The 21,371-nt window shown below is 38.1% G+C and overlaps 1 protein-coding gene across 4 annotated transcripts in view; it reads right to left on the bottom strand.

Annotated features, from left to right (window-relative positions):
- SLC36A4 (solute carrier family 36 member 4) overlaps window positions 1–21,371 on the bottom strand; it is a 108,068-nt gene that overhangs the window by 38,158 nt on the left and 48,539 nt on the right. For 3 of the 4 annotated variants that reach the window (XM_054224804.1, XM_054224819.1, XM_054224818.1), the window contains one exon: window positions 21,129–21,298. In XM_054224804.1, the coding sequence (XP_054080779.1) occupies window positions 21,129–21,298 (170 nt within the window). Of the gene's footprint in view, window positions 1–18,527; window positions 20,926–21,128; window positions 21,299–21,371 lie in introns of those variants that run through there. The other variant, XM_054224812.1, reaches the window with a different exon arrangement.

The following is a 21,371-nucleotide window of genomic DNA, read 5'->3' on the forward strand; positions in this document are numbered from 1 at the left end:
AATTACTTCTATTGTGCTTACCCTGTAATTTTATGTTATATAGAATGACAGTTATTTGAGCTAGAGCAATTGCTCACAATAATTTGTGTGTTTATTTTTATTGTTATGCTTGTCATTCCAGCTCTCACGGCAAGAGCAGAGCATCAAAGTTATGCATATACAGACCATTTAATATCTAAGCTGTTCTTTTCCTTGGGGTTCAACCACCTACTAAAGAAAAAAAACAAAAAACCACCCCGCTATGAAAGGAACAAAAAAAGTAAATTAAAATAATAAGTTATCTTCTTATCCCTCTGATAATCGCCAATAAAAATGGTAATAGCAACATGACAAAATAGCTACTGTATTACTTATTTTTGCATTGAACTACTGGATATTTTTTTGGTGAAGAAGCAGCTTTTGAAGACAGATACATTTACCAGCATGTATTAATAAGAAACTGAATCCCACAGAGCTGAACCTGGGCTGAAGTCAGCAAACAGCTGCTGTTCTCTCTCTCACACCAGCACATCCTTGTCAAAATACAGAGATCAGGGCTGCACGGGTACTTAAAGCTGCGGAAAGCCAAGTTTTATACAGCAGCAAAACGATGCTCTGTGTCTTGTTCTCTGACAAATTCATTGGCCTTTTTGCAGCCAGCGGATACTGAGCTGGTGGTTTCAGAAACCTCTTGACAGTGTCCCCAAGATCCCTTCCCAAGTTTTGATGGGTACTTCTAAGCCCAGCACTACCGTAAGCACAATTTAAATGACTTTCCCCTTGATGCGTTACCTAACAATTTATCTAAAATTAATTTCACCTGCCAGCTACCTGCAAGCTTCTAATCTTTGCAAGCTCCTTCAACAGTTCCTCGCCACTGGCATGGCATTCTACTATCCACAAGGTCTGACTATCATCTCCATCCCTATTAGACCCGCCCCCCCCTTTTTTTTTTTTTTTTTTTTTAAGTACACTGAAATTAGATTGACAGCCTGCTGGTCCTATGGAGCAAGGGCTGCTTCTAATACTAGTTCACCCACAGGTTTGCATTTTAGTACTAAGCTCACTCTCAGGTGAGTAAAGTTAATGGAGAAAAACAGGAATATAGAAAGAAGCTGGTTCATCTCGTGTCGTGGACGAAATCTACACAAATATCAAAAAATAGAATTTAATTCTTCTCACCTAAATCTGCGTGCCTCCAGACAAGCTAGTTGTATAGATTCCATTATATTAGGTAAAGATCTAGACAACATCATAAATTGAATTTCGGGTACAATTCACCTAACTAAATATGATATTCTCCTTCAGAAGGCAAGACACTACCCCCTTACACTCCACAGACCACATGGATTAACACTTACTTCACGGTAGTGGGAGCTGACACAATTAATTTAGATACAGACACATGTAGATATATGCAAGACAAATTGCATTCCCAGATACATAATCTTCCAACAGTTAGAACTGGTTGAGAAGACTTTTGTGCTTTATCACTGAATTTATTATTTATGACAACTGTAGTTGTCAGTTCACTATGACTGAATTAAAGATATTGATACTTAAACCAATGTATGATCTCTGTCACTACAAGCGTGAGAGTACATGTAAATCTAATGAGGCTCGTGAGGATCTAAAGAGACCATTACACATCATTAAGCTTCCTCTTAACTCATAAGAGAACGAGTGTTGCATCTATGCAGAAGTCAATAGAGATGCTGCCCGTGACAACGACGTCCCAAACAGAACACAAGAAAAGGACTTGAATGGGAAGGAGGGAAATTGTAGAAATGCAGAGCACTTGCAGGTAACAGCCGATGGTAATAGAATCTGCGCTGAAGCCACATGAAGAGCTGTATTACGTCCCATAAGGCCAAGTATTCTGAGAAATAATATTCTAAATTGAGCACTTATAACAAACAACGTGGTTGACCTTTGTTTTTCCATCTTAACCTTTCACTTTACCTATAGAAATTAAGAAAACAAGTTTGTGTTTATAATGCATTTAAAAACTAGCGGAAAGAACAAAGACTGTGGAAATTACTTAATTTCCAGACTACATTTGAAGGGTAAGTGGATAATGATTTGCAGTTTGTTAATTAAGCACCATCCATTATGCCCTAAATGAGGAAAACATAGATGTGCATACATTTCACATTCAGAGCAACAAAATGGAATTTTAGCTTGAGAGAAGATGAAGTGTCATTTAGAAAAGTGAACCCGTGACCGTGAAACTACATGACAAAGACCACACCTGGAATACAGTGTCCAGTTTTAGGCCGCCTTGGCACAAGACAGACATTTATATAAACTGGAGCAAGATCTGCAGAAGACCATCAAGGTGGCTGGGGGGCTGGAGTGGCTGCCCTGAGAGGAGAGGCCGGGGGAAACCAGGCTTGACCATACTGCAGATGAGAAGACTGAGAGGGAACCTAATGGCAGTCTTCCACTACCAAAAACAGAGGTTACTCTGAAGACCAAGCCCAGCTCCTCACTGCGGTCAAGTGTGGAGACAAGCGAAAATGGTTACAAAACAGGGAATTTTCTGACTTGAGACAGGCCAAAAAAAACAAACGAACTTTGGGGCAGTTAAGAATGGGCACAGGTTGTCTGTAAAGGCTGTGGAATCTCCATCCTTGGAGGCTTTCAAGACCCAACTGGACAAAGCCCCAGGACAATTCAAACACAATGAACCTGATCTGAGTAGCGGGTTGGACTGGATAAACTCCTGAGGCCACTTGCTTCCTAAACCAGGCAATAGAATTTTATGTAAGAGTACCCAGTCAAAATTGTCCACATTGCCACTAATGGAGTGTTATCTCATTTATAGCAAAACCACAGGTTGCAACTACACAATTAACTAGATATTCATCGCTTGTGAAGGATTTCCTGTTCATGCTCTGTACCTGCATTTGTGTCTTTACCTGATACTTCTATCATACCAACTATAAAAAGGGTTGCAGGAAAAAAAATATTGTTAAGGAGCCTTTTTAAAAATTCTTCTTACCTTGTAAGTGCAAAGAAGGTGAAGGGTAGAAAACTGCAGAAGTGGCTGACCAAATAAATACTGAGGCTTTGCAGAACTCTGGTTCACCTTCTACTGGAAGAAGAATGCTGCCCATTTTGGAGAGCCTCCCTCTTAGAAAAAGGAAAACAAATATCCTGGGGAAATGGTCTAGAAACACAGCACCTAAGAAACTGCAAAACTAATAGGAAGGTGAAGTAGTAAATGAGCAGAAAAAGAAAATTAAAGGAAAATTAAGACAAGGCTGTTTTGATGGGCGACACACCATCTGCTACAATAAATCTAGAAAGTATTGTGAGAATCTGGTCAGGCTGTAATATTTAAAAAAAAAATTAAAAATCTGCAGAGGCTTGGAAGAACAAGACTTGCTAAAAGGAAGGAAAAAAAAGAAACAGTACTCATGTTATCAGTCACATTAACTACTTTTACATCTCCAACAATATGTAAGCAAATCATCATGAATGTTTCTGATTAAAGATCTGACAGATAAGTACGACTAGTGCATCAAAAATTCCGTGATTCCGTAATAAAGAATGATTACCTTTTTAAAAAACAAATCTCTGTAGAGAAGAACTGCTTTAGTATGGGATACCCTAACCCAAACAGTGTGTGTCACAGGCATCATCATGCCAGTACTAATACATCCCAGAATCTCTAGCATTAAGTTTAAACATTTCCTAACTGGAAACTGCTGCATCTAAAAAGTTTTAGGTCCCATGTTGACCAAGAAAAATAATAAAATTGATCCCTGAACTACTCCTTAGTGACAGGTCAGTGATTGTACCTTCATTGCCAACTACTGAACAGCTTTCCAAAGAAAGTCAATTCCTAAACTTCAGTCATCTAACACTTTATCCTGAAATTGGGGGGGGAGAGGAACAAATAAAACTTTACTGTCAGAGCTGTCAATCATTGCGGGAAATGGAAAACTACAGAAAGTAATCCTGACACGTGGGGAATGGGACACAGGATCTAGCCCTAGGACTCCCAGTCTAGAAGGAAAGACTTCGCTTTACCGACTTGGGAACCACGGCAGCTACCCGGGTGATCATGAGGCCAATATTACAACCAAGAGGGATAACATGGTCATAAACATGAAAGAATATAAGTAAAAACAGGTAAGTTATTGCTCGGTACTGAAAATTGTTTCTGTTCTGGCAGATATGAAAAAGACTGTATTCCAAAAAGAGTATTCTTTTATACTCTGCATAAAAAAAAAAATATTATCTTAAACAAGAAGGATTGGAAAACACCTCCTACACTCAGTTTATTTAGTTTACCAAAGCGTACACCAACCATAAATTAATTACAGCCTGCTTCCATTGACATGTGGAACAAAAAATGTGGTAAGAAAGGGTCCTTAAACCTTGCAGACAAAAGATAAACAAGCACAGTAACTAGAAGTTGAAACTTGATAAATGCCACACCGAAAAGGGAAAATTTTTAAAAACACATGTAAAACAGCATGGGTAATAAGCCACTGGCGTCATCTATATAACTGAGACTGATACGCCCCACACTTCAAGCACTTTTCTCCACTTTGAAGCAGACACAACCGGAGTTAACGCAGGATGGCGGCTCCTTCTGGCAATTAAAAAAGAAAGCTATAAAGAGAAACAGCCATTTCTAAGCACTGACTCACGGGAAGGTGCCCAGTAAGACCCAAAACACAATGGGTTCTGGTCCCTTTTCTTCTACTGAACAAATGTTAACGTTAGCAAGCAATTCACAGTTTCTCATAATACCACATTGGACTGTTGTACCCTCAGGAGGCCGGTTCATTTATCACTACTCCACAGTTTATTTGGCACAAAGCTGAATAAGAATTAGATCTAAGATATCCAGCTCAACAGAGCCACAAAAATGAATTATTTTAGTTTTCAGTGATGATACTTTAACCTTTTTTTAAGCTTAGCTAGCTGCCTTTCAATTTCCTTCCAGCTCATTAAATATTATTTTGGATTGAATTTGTTTAAAAAAATTATAAAAAATTACTTCACTGTACAGACAGGGCTTTAATTTAAGCCAGATATCTAAAATGATTAGTCTGTTTTCTCAAGAGTGACAAATCCAGAATATGCGCTTCTGCAATCAAAACTCATTCAGGTCTGAGCTGCATATTAACTCGACTGGACGCTTCCACAAAATATATAACTTCTAGATGACAACCTTGAAACAGGATCAAAATTTTAAATCAAATTCCATATACATTTAGAATGTACCCTTTTATGTTTAACTAACAGTAAAATCTTTTAGCCTAATCTATACGTATAAGCACCAAGTCTTAAAATTAAACTCTTACCATATTCTCAGTGGTGCACTTTGCTGCAAGTATTCGCAATTATTTTGCCTCCACATTCCAGTAAGAAATATAGTCTGTAACTATCAAATAGGGATAATTAAAGGAAACATAAACAGCGTATTTGCAGCTCTCTTAGCCAAACCACTTAGACTTCAGATCTAGAATACATTCTGTGAAGTTGATTACTTGTCACATAATAATAATGGCTCATTCCATGCATTTATATTAATAATCTTCTGGCTCTTTGTTTAATACTACAGATGAATTATGTCAGACAATTAAAGCATAAAATAAAGGGAAAGGCATAGAAATAAAGAAGAAAAAAATAAAATAAAGGCAGGAAAGTTACAAAACAAAGGGTTTCTGGATACTGGATGAACAGTGGATAAACACAGAACAAGAGCTTGAGTGGCTTTTCCAACAAATAACAAAAATAGAGGCAGAGATCTGAAAGGCCAAGGAGTCTGCAGGTAGCAAGATCGTGGGCAGGTACCAGGAGAGTGAAAAAGCAGTTGTTCACAGACACAGAAGAACAGAAATGTGGCATCTGATGTTAATCCAGCAAAGACAGAGGGATCTAGCAAAGGCTGCAAAGGAAGAAGCGTGTCAAGAAGACAGGAATTCTGCTAACCTAGAGCATGGGAGGCAACACTTGGAGCCAGGGAAGCTGGCCATGAGAGATGGCAGTGTGAGACTACGATACAAGAAAACTGGATTTATTCCTAACAAAGGGGGCAGGCAGACATTTTTGCGATATCAAGAATCATGTGAATAGTAAACATGGGACTGAAAGTTGCCAATGGGAGAACAAAAATCTGAATACCTACTACGCACATATAGTACAGTATATACCTGCTAGTTAAGCTACTGCAGAGCATGACTTTCGCACTGTGTCTGGTTATATTATAATATGCATGTTTTGGTTTGTTGGGTTTTTTGGGGTTTTTTTTGTTTTTGTTTTTGTTTTTTTTTTTAAATATCATAGGATAACTGTTAAAAACAGGTCTAGTAACTCCCAGCTGCATAAGATGCACTCCTACTAGAAGGACTGTCAGCAGATTGTGAAGATGGAAGAGTAACGAAAAAGGCAACGACTAGCTCTGTAGATGTAGCCAGCGCTCCTCCATCTGCCACGCTCACAAAAGTATCTAAAAGGCAAAAAGATGCACAGAGATCCCACTCTTCCCTGTTCTCAGAAACGGCAGCCTCAAGGAAGTGGCCTAGATGCAATATTTCTCTGTTATTGAGGCACAAGCTAAATCTGTTCAGGTACCACGATTCAGAATACGGTATAATCGATCACATAAATAAGAGTTATCCAGAGAACAAACTGGCCCCATCCCCCCCCTCTCTCCCACCCTCCTTCCCCCGCAGTGGGCATGAGTCAGATTCTGAAGCCAAATTTACCACGCTAGGGCCTTTGGATACAACGAGTTATTCAACCCTATGAAACATTTCCCACTTTTAAGATGGAAGACTTGTTTTTGTTCAACCGTAAGTTTCTCATTCATTTACTTGATATTGGAATTCATTTCACAAATATTTGCATAAAAGGCAGTATTAGGACTTTGTTGTTGAGTTCGGAAGTGGCTGAAAAGTTTGAAATTAGGCTAACTTTGAGCACAAGGGTGGACTGGGAGACTTTCAAGGGTCCCTTCCAATCTTAAATCCTTCTATTATTTTATAATTTAAAAAGCTACTTATGGAGGTGTACATTGATGAAACAATTGTATACACCTAATTCCTTCGGAAATCTGACTCTGACCAAACTAGTCCTCAGTAGTGGAAATTATGTTTCAAACTTATCACTCAATCTTTGTAGCTAAATCATGTTATTTGATTAGACATACTTCCTTGAAAACCTTTAATTAATTTTTAAACTGTTTCACAGAGCGAAGGCAATAAGCTAAAATATAAATAACTCATTAGAGCTGGTGCAAGTGATTCTACAGGAAGAAATTGCTTAGCATTTTTTCTGTCCTGGATTCTACTTTACAAATACAAAACAAGCTTGGCATTTGGCATATCCTTCTATTTTTGCCTTATTTTTATAAGGTACTAATATGCCTGAACGTAATACCTTGTACTTTAAGTAGAATGCCACTGGCAAGAAGTCTCTTTGTTATCTTGGCATATCATTCACATTGACAAGATCACAAACTCTGAGCTTAAGAAAAAGGAAGGAACTGAAATGATACATTAAGAAGAACTCGAAATGTTGACTCTAACACTGCAAAAGCTGTTTAGCCTCTCAAAACTGGAACACAAGTATTTACAGACCTAGATATAAAACTTTCTTTTACATATCATAAATGTAATGTTACTGCAAATATCTTGACTGCTTGTCAAGTCCTACAAAAGTCCGAAACCAAACTAAGTAAAAAAATAAAAAATAATAATCCATCAACCAGTTTTTAAGAACATTCTTCCAAGAATGTTTCCTCTGCTGTCCGCAGAACAGACGAACATCCTTCTTTCTGGCATGTCAAAAAGTACTAGACTGATATATAGGAAATGTGTAGTTTCTAAAAGGCCACTACACAATCAACAAAATTCTTAAAAGATATTTAGAAATTAAATGTCTCCACATTTTTTCTAACATTCAGGTAGGTACTACCAACAAATATTTCACGTAAACATAATATAACTTCATATATTTTCAGAGCATAGCATTGTCATCATAAAGATTTTTTTATCCAGAAAGAGACTATTTATACAAGCACATAAATTATCTGTTAAGTGTACTGCAGTGGTCCAGTAATGCACATCCGCATCACGCTGCTGAAAGGACAGTAAACATCTGGAATAATTCAAGAAAAAAAAAAAAAAAGGTATACTACACTAATTCAACTCTCATTTCAAACAGGTATTTGATTGTATGCAGTAGGTAACATTTATTTGGTATGGAACTTTCACCTGTAAGGAATTATTTTTCTTTAAAAGTTATATATCCATACTGAATCAGATGGAAGAGGTTCTTCAAATTCAGCTCCCTCATATATCTATACTTTCCTTGTACTTGAAATATCGTAATTTATTAATTACCTGGCCAGAGTCTGCTGAGTATGGAACAGACTACAGGAAAGCAAGACAGAGCTACCGCACAAATCACAAATTTCAGATCTGCGTAATGAATTTGTGTACTCCACTCAACTTTGCTTAGACCAATTACATCATTGTTTCCATAGCAATAAGCTTCAAAGGAAATAAAACAGAGTATAAAAATACTGACAAGCAATTAAAAGTAAAATAACTGCGTGACACACACCGCTCGAGATAATAAGAGGTCTTACTCAACAGTTGTACCAGTGGGCTTGGTAGCCCTGGATAATTGATTCTGAATGTCAAAGGTCTCACAATGTCCAAGAGCTACACCCAAAACCGTAATCGGTGCAATTCTTTTAAATGCTTCATACCATACATTTATATAACATGCATTATAAGGTATCTCAGTACTTGCGAGAAGACAGAGGGCAACTCTGTCATGAAACGTAAGTTAATTTTTGACTCAAACTGTAGAAATCTCAGTTTGCCATCTTGCATTGACTGTCTTTATGAGCCATGCTCTGTATAAACAACTACACAGCCATGCTACTCTTCTTCATTGAAGTAATTTTGTTTCTGTAACTTTTATACATATATATAAAACTTTATAGAACTGGTCTGAAAATAAAAAAAAATATTTGCTAAGAGAATTTTAAAATTGCCTTCTTCCTAAAGAACACAGAAATAGAATTAAACAATATGTACTTTTTTAGTCTCATATCCCAAAGCGCTGCTTCCTCCCTTTTTTCTTTCTGTGGTACACAGTAACAGAACTCATCCCCTATGGTTAGCAATGCCATTATCTGCAGTTACAGAACACACTAGATACCAACTGAAGCACGAAAAACACCTCATGATATTCAGCTGGAGGACAAAGCTTCTGAAGATTTAAAAAACAAACAAAAAAAAAAACCCACATCAAAAGAACAATTTTGGTCTTACTGTGACTCCTTATTGGCCAGAGTGGAGAACAAACATGAAACCCCATCCGTCTGGGAAGGTGAGTAAACATATACAGGTTTTTTTTCCTCAGCTAGTCAGGACGGTGGAGGACAGAAGTCATCACACATCGATGCTGCTCTAATCTGAAAATTCATCTACATCTTTCTTTGCTAGAAAACTGTATTCAATATTAAACTGCAGCTTTTAGCACAACACAGACATAGTTCTGATGTCCTTTTCATTTAAGCACTCTTACTAGAGTAAGTCTCAAACATTGCCCCAAAAAATCAGCCACAATGGTACACAAATTAAGGCACCTCAACCTTAATGCAGAATCGAAGCTTCCAGTATATCTACCAAACAGCACGAAGACAAGACGAGGCAAACTATTAACACTAAGGAACAGCTCCGGTCAGAAGTTTGCAGAAGAACATCCTTTGGCACCCCCTCATGCTTTAGGCACCCAATCCACAGCTGGCCTCTGCTCAGTCATCTTGTCAAAAAGGCCCTCTGATACCAGGAGGTAAGACGTTCAGCTGAAAGGCTGCGCAATACATAAAACATCAAAAGGAGTCTGGCACAATTTTCAAGCTTATAATTAAATAGGGACTGCCTGATACTGTATGGTTATCAGTTACATGTGCTTTGTTTAACCACAGAAACGCCTTGCTAATGAGTTACCAGTTTATAAGACAGGAATGTGGCTGAAGATACTTTTTACTGAAGGAAGAACTATAATCTAGATAACCTTACCAGAAAAGCCCGCATGAAATAAAAACGTAGTTTAACTTCAAAAGTACCAGACACAGAATTTGTATTTTGCTGTGTTGCAGAACAGCTTTGATCAATGAGCAATTACCGCAAGTCAAAACACAATACAACCCATCACTTGCTGAACTGAAAAACAGACGAAACAGTTAAACACAGAACATGGGGGTTTGTGCTGATTAGTGAATCCAATCTGCTCTTTTCTGCTTTTCTGATGGAATGCCAGAGCCAGCATGAGGAAAACTATGGGATTACATACCAGGGTCGGATTAAAAAACAAAACAAAACACACACAAAAAAAAAAACCACAGAAAGAAGAGTAAGATATCCTACATTTGTAAGCAGTAAACTGTTAACTTGACTCATGTATCATAAGGCATATTGTAAAGATATTCCTTTTCCTCCCTCCATCTCCTAAACTGTAGAACTCGGCTCTTCTTGTTGTGCCAGGACAAAAGTCTGGGGGCCACAGTGCAAGTCAGGTCTAGGGAAAGTTACAGGTTAAAAAAAAAAAAAAAAAAAAAAAAAGAGAAATAAATAACCCCCTCCAAAAAAAGAAGGGGGGGGAAGAAGTTTACAGGAGCAACAGGAAGTGACAAACTAATAAATCCTAAACATGACTTTGAAAACATAAGGGTTAAAAAGTGAATGGGACCTCTCTTGTGCTACAGCTCCCTCAGACTTCCTGTAACCGTAAATCAATGCCGCTCATTATCACTACACCTACACTGTGGGACCTCATCAAGTGAAAGCTTACAGATAAATATTTAACAATATTCAACTCAGATCAATGAAGTAAGCATAGCATGGCACCCTATTACTTTTGGTATTCCCATTAAGACAACATACCTTTTCAATTCTGCGTTGTTGCATATCAAGAGGGAGGAAGGAAGACATATGCCAATCTCCTTTAAATAATGGGGAGATTCTTTAGGTGGTTTTCCATCTGCCTTTTCCTTTACTTCCCCCATAGGAATTTTTTGGATCTTATGGAAATTTCAAGTCTATGAACCACTGGACAGATGTAAAATGCGTAAGGAGTACATACAAAAATAGCTGCTCCACTCAACAAGCATGACAGAAAATCACTGGCTCACGTACGACATTTAAGAAGCCACCCCATAAATAACCTTCTCTTCTAAGCCAGTTCATGCATAGAAATATAATGGGCCAAAGTAACGGAGAGATACAAAGCCATGAACATATTACAAACAAAAATCACTTTCCACTAGCTAGAGAATACATATTTTTTTGTTATTTGGACAAAGGCTTTTCATATCACCATTTCATTACATTTTCCATCTGTATGCTTACAAATATAACACGGAACAAAAGACAGAAGTAGGCTTGATTAGTTTATAAATTGTTAGGGAAGACAGGACTGAATTGCAGGCAACTGAGCATGACATTCAGCATCACTTCTCAGTCTTTCTGATAAAGATTCACCAAAACAAATGCTAGATATGCCACCTATAGTCCTTCAATAGCCCAAAGGAGGAAAATAGCACTTCTTTGGACCAGTTTAGATATTTACAAATATGTAAAATAGATCATAGAATCATGGAATGTGTTGGGTTGGAAGGGACCTCTAAAGGTCGTCTAGTCCAACCCCGCCGCAGTAAGCAGGGACATCTTCAACTAGATCAGGTTGCTCAGAGCCTCATCCAGCCTGGCCTTGAATGTCTCCAGGGATGGGGCATCCACAGCTTCTCTGGGCAAGCTGGGCCAGTGTCTCATCACCCTCATTGTGAAGTTCTTCCTAATGCCTAATCTATACCTACCCTGCTCTACTTTAAAACCATTGCCCCTCGTCCTGTCGCTACATGCCTTTGCAAACAGCCCCTCCCCAGCTTTCTTATAGGCCCCCTTTAGGTACTGGAAGGCTGCTATAAGGTCTCCCCAGAGCCTTCTCTTCTCCAGGCTGAACAACCCCAACTCTCTCAAGTCTGTCTTCCTAGGAGAGGTGCTCCAGCCCTTGGATCATCTTCGTGGCCCTCCTCTGGACCCGCTCAGACCTGATCAGATTAATTGTGCCCTTCCAAGTATCTGTTTCTCTCCCTTGCTTACAAGGAGTGCAGCTAGGATGACCATTGGAGGTGCAAGAGGTCCAGAGAAGAGACTTCTGCACGTTGAACTAGATGACTCTTAAGCCACATAGCACTTTGCATCTTACGCCATGCATCACACAAGACCTTCAGAGCACGCGCTGCCACGTGGGTTTATGCTGTGCATGGCATTATGGATCTTCAACTTGCACTTCACAATAAGTGTGCTGTAGCATAAGTAACTAAAAATATTTAAAATTAATAAGCATAGCCTTGTAATTTTTATTCACTGTGTTTGCTGAAGGCATGAGCTCGAAAAGAATCGCTGAACTGTTCAAACAGAATGTAATTCTCGTCTTTCTTTGCTCTAATAACACTTAAACTACAAAAACATATATTTAATCTTAGTTTTGACAATACTTTTCACCAATTACAGAATGATCTGGTTAATGTATTTAAAGAAGTTATGTCCTATGCATGAATCCACATTTGACACCCAGATATACATATGTAATACCCAGATATGTAATATTATATATTATAATACCTAGTTTCTGTATTACATGTTGGCATCTCAATTTGCTGCACTATTTCTATTACCTTACTCCCTTTTCATTGCAGTCCTTGACAATCCCATAGCAAATACACGTATCTGGCTTTGGAATCCTTCTAAATACTAAGCGTTTATACCCAGGAAGATCAGCTGGGTTCTTCAAGGAACACCGAATGTCACAGCCTAGAACTAAACCCATCTCTCCTGAATAGCAGCAGGATAATTGAGCACATCTGTTACTCCTGCTCATCAAGCCTAGAAGGGCATCAAGAAATCTGCTGTGCTAGAATTTCCTTTAGGGGAAAAAGTAAGTTAAAATTCCTATCTTTTTTCCAAAGGTTGAAGTTATAAATTTAGAAAACACCACATTCATTAATTTATTTTTTTTTTACGGCTAATCTGTCCCTGAAAATTGGTAAGATTGATATTCAGGAGATACTGGATAAGGAATAAGCAAAAAGATAGTGCCGTGCTATTGGGTCGGAAAACTCCATGTGGAATTTTATAGGTTAAAATTATATCGATATTGAAACCTGTCAGGTGGAAACTGGTATAAACCGCAGAGAATAAAGTTCATCTCATTTAAAATTACACATTTTCAAGATAAACTTGCACACGGTGCCACCCGACTCTGCCTTAAATGTAATGCACAGACCAGGCTGCTAATTGACTCCTCATCCCAGCGCTGCCATTACTACCCATCCGTCACCAGCTGTCCCAAGGAACCCAGCCAGTATCAGAGCCTGGCACAAAAGTCCGTAAAGCATTAGAGAAAAGGTAGCCTTATAATAAGAAATAAGAAAAATAAACATCAAAATTCATATTAAAAAAAGTGTGAAAAGCAAGCTAGAATAGATTAGATTTTTTTTAATTTCGCAAAGGAACCTGTAAAAGGAACCACAAATTTAAAAAAAAAAAAAAAAAAGGCTCTGCTATAATCCAATTTTCAATTGCAATACCATAATGCTTTTCCACAATAATTCCTGCAGAGTTGTAAAATACATATTTAATGCAAATACTAAACTGTGAGAAGTAATAAGGTCTGTTCACTAGGAAATAATCACTGCCCCGGAATAGGATCAGCTATTGCAGAGTACATAAATGAACTGCTAAACTATTTGTTCTTAAATGTTCTGGGTTTTTTTTTTAATACTAAAACAAATCTCTCTCTCGAAAAAAAAAAGCAAATTTTATGACAAAGACATTGCTGTTATTTGAAACTATTTTTAAATTTTCTTATTTCCTATCTTTCAAAATTTTCTGGTTTTCACCTCATTCACAAAGCCCATACTTTTCTTCTTGTCCCATACCTACAGAAATTTTGGAAAACAGCTGCACTTCAAAAATTGAACTTATTCACAGAATCCTAATTAACACCTGAATGGAAGGAGATCCAACCTACACAACAGCAATACAAAAAAAGACCAAAAAAAAATAAAATAAAGCAGGACATGTTTTAACTTCTCAGGAATTTACTTTACAACCTGAACTTTCTGTATAAGGTTTTAAAAATATAACAATTTGCAAGTAATGTCTTGTTTGGGCGCATATCAGAGCCACTGTTAAAGAAGATCTGATGTCAGCTGAAACAATGAACCAAAAGCAAGAGCTAAACCAGCTGATTTCATAAGGCTTTACGGAATACTAACATTAGACCATTCCGCTGGACCCTACAGTTATTTCTGGCAAATTGCTTATTTTGGAAAGAAAATCCCCAACCTGTTATCTCATACAACTTATTTCACAAGAAACACTTTGAGCACCATTCAAATAATCCATAACAACCATTAATCATAATCCATAGATTGGTATCCATATGTTAAAGTCAGGTAAAAAAAAAAGTTTAATACCTGTACTGTGAGAAAAAAATTAGTTATTATATATACGTAACACGTATGCCAACAGCAATGCATAAGATGTGCCATAATTCATAATGGCACATCAGAAGAAAGAAATAAATCATAAACAGGAAATAACCCTGATATTAAGAGACCCATTCTTCTTGCAAAGATACTCGAACAGGCTGGAAGAACCTGGATTTCACCTATCTATTTCTCATGCCTAAGTATCTGCCTAAAAACCACACAATAACGCTTGTTCTCATCTCTCAACTGAAAAGCACAGCACAGGATCTTCCACTAGGAAGTAAGAATTATGCTCATCAGCACCCATATCCAAGAAAAAAAAAATATACACACTGAAAAAAAAATAAAAGTCAAATGAATTAATTAAATATGACCTTTTAGTCCTTTGACAATTCATAAACAATTATTTGGTGTATAAGCCAAATACGAGGGGCCTATTACAGACCACACAGATATTCTAAATCCCATCCGGAATTTTTTTAGATCCTAAGTTAGCTATTCAATTTATCTGTCATTAATATTACCTTTAAAAAGAACAAAAATTCTCTGTCTCATGACGGAGAAAACCACTTCTAGATAAACGATTATCACTTAATCCTAAAAGCAAAAAAATCCTTAATCCTAAAAGCACGTGCTTAATCCTAAAAGCACGTATTAAGATCTATACAGATCTTAAAATTCCCTCATGTTACCTCTGCTGCAGCTACACTAAGCAAGTATTTTATTGGCACAATGCCACTAAACAGAGTAAGATCTCTCGTAAACATCATGTTATCTTGTGTCTAATTGTTCAGCATCAACACCTGTTCTTTCCTAAAATCAGGTACAGTTAAAATGGGGAAATATTTAGACAAGCGTAACTGGTAAATTCAACTGAATAATGCATTGATTCACCTGGTAAAATTACTCACTAAGCTCAGGCTAATTTTTTTTTTTAATGGAAAGCAGCTCGCTAACAGCTCAGTTCACACTTAGCTGGATCAGCCATTCAATTAAATTTGTTTCATTTCAAGCTAACAATCAAGACAGCTGGTAATTCAACCGATATCTCTGCATCCACGTTCAAATGCAATATTTCTTAATTGTCATTTTAACAGGAGCACCGTGGCTGCAGGAATGCAGCCCTAAATTAAGCTATTAAAAACATAAAATAAAATCTGTATTTTTTGTGTGGAGGAAAGATACTGTTAAGTCTCAGCTCCAGTTTTCTCCATTATATTTCCTGATGCTCTTCAGCAGCTTCTACCAATTTACCAAAAAAAATTCTTTCACTACTATCTTGAAACTAATAAATCAAAAGCAACTTATTCTTTAAAAACTAAAGTACTGCTTAAATTGTTCTTTTCTATTTTATTCCTTTACTTCTTCATGGATCTGCTGCCACCATTCAGATGAAAACTATTTTCTCAATGCTACTTTTTTTTTTTTTTTTTTTTGTAGTTCTTCCAACACCTCCAGCAAGCACAATTTAATTTTAGTGCCCTTCTGGCAGTAGACACGAGTAAGCCTTTGCTAGGGAGTAAGCAAGAAATTTACATTTATATTCTACTAGAAACTTACATTCTTGCCCCGTCCTAAATTTTTTAGCCACAATTTTCACTGAGAGGCATCCATAGAAGTGTACAGATCTGATGCTATTGAGCATCAATATGACTAATGCTTGGTTCAATGCATCAGTTGAAGCCGATGATCTCCACGTCTCCTCTCAATCTCCGTGTGCTCAGCACATTTTGAAGTTAACACCAGAGAATTAACTGTTTAGGCTCAACAAAACCTCTCCCAACTCCCCCCTTCCAGAATTACAGTGATCTCAGCACCAGGTAAGCTGGGAAGAGCGAAAAACTCTCATGACATAATGGCAACTTATTTCAAGCAATGCACAAAACGGGACTTATTTGGGTAGGCTTTTTTTCTTGTTCTCCCAGACGAACTGGTCTTTTAAAAGATAAAAGTAAAACTTATACTATTCCATGTAAAGATATTGACAAAGCTTTTAACAATTCAGCCATGATGGTCCATTTCCTTCAGAAGCAAACTTAAAAGCTTCACTCTCAAACAGTTGATGCCAACGTGCGGCAGCCACAACCCCATCACGTAACAGGCTCAGCTACGGGCCACACCACGGGCACGGTGCCCAGCCGTTACCCAAGCAGCCAACACACATCCCAACTATTTGCGTGACGTGTTTTAAAGATACAAAATCAGGCTAAATACTTTTAACTTTATAACAATTCCACCCTGACAAATATTGGAAGATACTGAAGTTATCTGTCATTCAAATACCACAAACACTAACCAAAATCTGTGAGAAAAATAAATGAAAAACTTCAAATGCGAACGGACGTGCAACAGTAACAGAACCTACCGAAGCTACAAGGATGCGGTTGTACTGTCTGAGCACCATCAGAGAGAATTTCTGTCTTCTTATGTCTTACAAGGAGTGTCTCTAAATAGAACAATAAGCCGACCCGACCCACCAAAGGACACAGCTGGCGCGCCATCAGGCGGAGGCTGCAAGGCAGGCAGCTGCAGGAGACCCTTAGGCACGTGCCTGCAGGACTGCTGTAGTGATGGGCTTCATCCATACAGCGTGGCACCTCCACGTCTGCTCTCAGCGCTTTCCAAACCCTACGGTGGCTCTCCTCCCATTCCTTCTGTTTGTATGTATCCCTAGTTTCTAACTTCCCCCCACCACCCCCCAGTGATGCTTAGCCCAGCTTTCAATCACAGCTCCCGCCTGCCTTCAACCAAAGCCAGCAAGAAATCCAAGCAACGACGAACTGACGCACATCTCTTGCAGATGAAATGGAAATGTGTTCAATATCACATGAAGCAGAAACTGCCCTTCTCCCTCCTTTTTCTTAAAGTTCGGAAGTATCTGACTTACAGTTTTACCCATGCAATACTAAGATGCTATTTTAACACTAAACTACATTGGAAGAAGGGAGAAAAGCAGTAGGAACAGGGTCTGTCAAGTAATTTCCGCTCACTGTTTCCTTGTTTGGAAGGTATAAACAAGGGGCTATAAACAAAGGAAAAGCACACTTTTGCCAGTCCAGCATTCTCCCAGCAAAAATACACCTTAGTATTTGCTTTTATCATGAATAATACCGTGCCAGAGTCTTGAAAAAACTGCTAAGAACAGATGTGAAATTTCAGACAGCTACTGCGAACATTGTTCTTAAATCTATTTGTAACTTACTTTCCAATATAGTCAAAAACAATCTTTTGAAAGGCTTTAACTACCAATTCTGTCTAGAAGAAGGGTCTAGGTGATCTCACTGCTCCTTGGGAATGGCTCAGGGAGCACAGACTGACCTATTCCCAGGGTGGCAACCAGCCAGCCCAGCCACGCGCTTCCCAACGGCTGGGGATGCTCCTCTCCTGCCCCAGGCTTGAAGGCTCGGCTCGGAATGGTGACATTAGGGGTCAAGTCCCTTTTCCATACCGTGTTTCAGATAAGGTCTCTTGTGTGAAACAACAGCAGAGGAAGCACAACCACGCAAATCTAAAAACACACAATATACTTGTGATCATCCTCCCGCAATGCAAAGTGCCCAAAACCGAGCAAGTAAATAATGAAAAACCAGAAGGAAGGCACAGGTTTTTTTGGATGCGTGTTACATCTCCAGTCATTTATCAAGTTCTTACTTAAAGCAAACCTTACCAGGCAAAAGAACAACACCAAAAACCGTCCAGGGTATGCTTTTTCGCAGCAAAGTTTCTGATATACTGCAACAATAAACCAATGACTTCATTGATTTTTATTTGAGAAATGCGAAAGCCCCCCAAATCAGTAATAACTTTTTTTTCCAGTCTTCTCTTAATAAGCTAATGTGTTATTAGTAACACAGCTGAAGTTTCTTTTTTTAGAGAATTAAAGGGACTCTGCCTGCTTGAAAATAATCAGTGCCTGACCTCTGAACGGTCCAGACATTACAACATATTCTGTCACTGATACCAGAACCATTTCATTTTTAAAACTCAATTTAAAAGGTTTGGGGCTTTTTCATTCTAATAAAGGAACACTCTTCTGAATCATTTTAGGAACCATGGTCTGCACCTTGTGAAAGCAAAGGACTATCAATTCTGGTTTCTAACCGATGCCTCAGTGAAAAATGACAAACAGAAGATGAGTGTAAGGATGGGAGCTTACGTACACAATTGCTGGTGAAAAAGTGTTATAGATACTGCACGCATAGAATTTGTAGGGACTACTTGAAAAAACCCGCCAATGACAACTAGGATAATAAACACAACATATCACACAACAGCCTGGCAAATATCAAACATTTAACAGCAAACTTTTAGTTTTACTTTTCTGTGCTGTGGAGCAAACAATTCAATACCCTCAAACATCCCAGTAACACCTGTAACACCTCAGCAGGTCCATTTTAGAGATCCGCATCACAGATCAGTTTCAATGGCACACGCCAGGTTCAATTTTACTATACAATTTTCTTTAAAAAAGAAATAAAGATATAGCATTCACTTTATATTGAATCATTTTAAAGTATTTATTATGCCTTCAGAAAAGAAAGGCTATTAGCTGCTGTTTTATAATGAGAGAAAAAAAAAATCTGAGAAAAAGTACAATGCCCAACTGCATGAAAACAAGAAGAATAAGAGAGAATACACGTCAACATACCCCTGGGAAAAAGCCACCTACCACAATTCATGGTGGACTACATTCCTCCTATCCCAGTTCCCCCAGCTGGAGTCAATTATACCCAACCGGCAACCGTTACATTCTCAAGTCCTGCTCACAAGGTACCCCACCTCCGATTTGCCCCATTTCCTTTTACCTTTTGCAGACTCCCAGATTTTAAAGTAAATCCTCTTTCTTTTTCTACTTGCTTTTCTTTGAGCTTGTTCCCCGGTTTTACCTTCCCAGACTACCCAGTAAGTACAAAGCTCAATAATAAAATTGAAAAAAAAAACAAAAAAAAACGAACAGAAACAAACACTTAGGGCTGAATGTCACAGAATCACATTTATAATTTCCCATAGTCAAACAGGCACATGTGCTTTCAAACCTATTCACCACAGGCTCTTCTCATCAGGCACATCGCTGAAAGCATCTTTTTCATCTATAAACTCTGGAAACCTTCAGCTGTAAACATCAGTTTGGATCTACAAGAATTTTAGCTTTTCAAGGAATCAAGATACCATTTCCAGGGCAGGTTATAATGGGCACACGAAGGGCAACAGAGAATGAGTGGAAGTTGAGGGCCTCATGACACGAAGATACGTTAAGACTGAAGAGTCTACTGGAGTCATAGGGAGACACTAAAAAGCGTTCTGGAGCTTGAAGCCTTTTGATCTAGATGTTTCTCAGGTATTACAAGAGCTATTCATCTATTCCCAATCTTAAAATCTTAACAGCACCATGAACACTAGAATCTAAAATCTAAAGAAGAATTAGAAAACTAAAATCTTACGCACCACGAACACTAGAAGCAGAACACAGGCTATATGGTGCTTCAGGAGATCAGCACTTCATTATTCAAGAAAGTTTTTCACATTTTTTTTTTATTATTATTTCACATAGCAGATGTATTTTCAGAGCAGCAAGTTTCTAGATCAATAGCATTTCCCCGCGCTTACTGCAGTAATTAAATTGCGCCAACATTAAACTATTTCTCTCAACAACAGGCTTGGCCTTAAGAAGGTCTCAGCAGATGTTCAAGTTCTCTTTGACAACAGACAATTCTTAACTGCCATCTAGTATATTGGCCACTGGTCAGTACTCGCCAAGTCAGCAGAGCCAACAAAAACTCAACTCTACTTTTTCATCAATATTTTCCCCCTAAAAAACAAGGTTCGGGATTTTTTTGTTTGTTTGGCAGTTTTCATTCTTTTTAAGGCAAACAGCTTGTTTCACAGCTCGTACAAATGGCGGAGTCAAGAAGGCAGCTCTGTATTAGAAACAATTTTTTATAACATCTTTGAGAAAAGCTTCTTACGTTATTCAGCACTTTAGATGGGAGCTGTAAAGACAAACCTAAACTTCCTCCTCAGGTCATTATCTTCAGGAATTGGTTCCTAGATGAGTAGGAATAGGAGTATGCGGCAGTGAGGGCAGAGATACAAAACTACTTTGGAGCATTATCACCTAAAAAAAGTGGCCCCCCACGAACACTCTGACTCAGGCATCCGTGTTTGCCAATGCGATTGTATGGCCACAGAGCAGCACACCGTAGGCTTAATCCTCAGACTGACAAAACAGAAAAAAGGATTTCTCCCCGAGCAACATGTACTGTAGATCACACAGAGAAACGCTGACATGAAACAGCAACGTGTGGGTATCACTTAAAAACTTTTATTCTAAAGAAATTATTTTCAAGTTGGCAGCTTTAGTGTGTTATTGGCAAAAGATATGGTTGTCAAATAATTGGTCACACCTACAAAAAAAAGCATGGTTAAAATACAAATACAACATTAGATTCACTTGTTCATGAAAGTCAAAACATACTGAGTCACTGAAACAAAATTTCAGGTTTCCTAGCCTCCAGAAAAATAAGTTAACACAACACGTATTTAAATAAGCAGGTCCCAACAACGCGTAATAGCACGCTTTTTTTACGGATGTTCTGCACATACTTACAGGTTGAGCAGACTAAAAGTGCTCTCGCCACAAGCTCACAGAGTAACTTCCACTTCTGCTCCACTTTGGAGATGACAGCTGGAATGAGGATCTCTGCAGGGACGTAGTACTGAATCGAATAGGTCACAAAAATCCCAAAGGAGTACAGAATTTTTACAGACTGATACAACCTGTTGAAAACATTTATACACGTTCACGTGAGTTGCAAACTCTTTATGAAAAAAAAACAGCTTGCTAATGGCG

Source organism: Rissa tridactyla, chromosome 1, assembly GCF_028500815.1.
Source record: "Rissa tridactyla isolate bRisTri1 chromosome 1, bRisTri1.patW.cur.20221130, whole genome shotgun sequence".
NCBI lineage: Eukaryota > Metazoa > Chordata > Aves > Charadriiformes > Laridae > Rissa > Rissa tridactyla.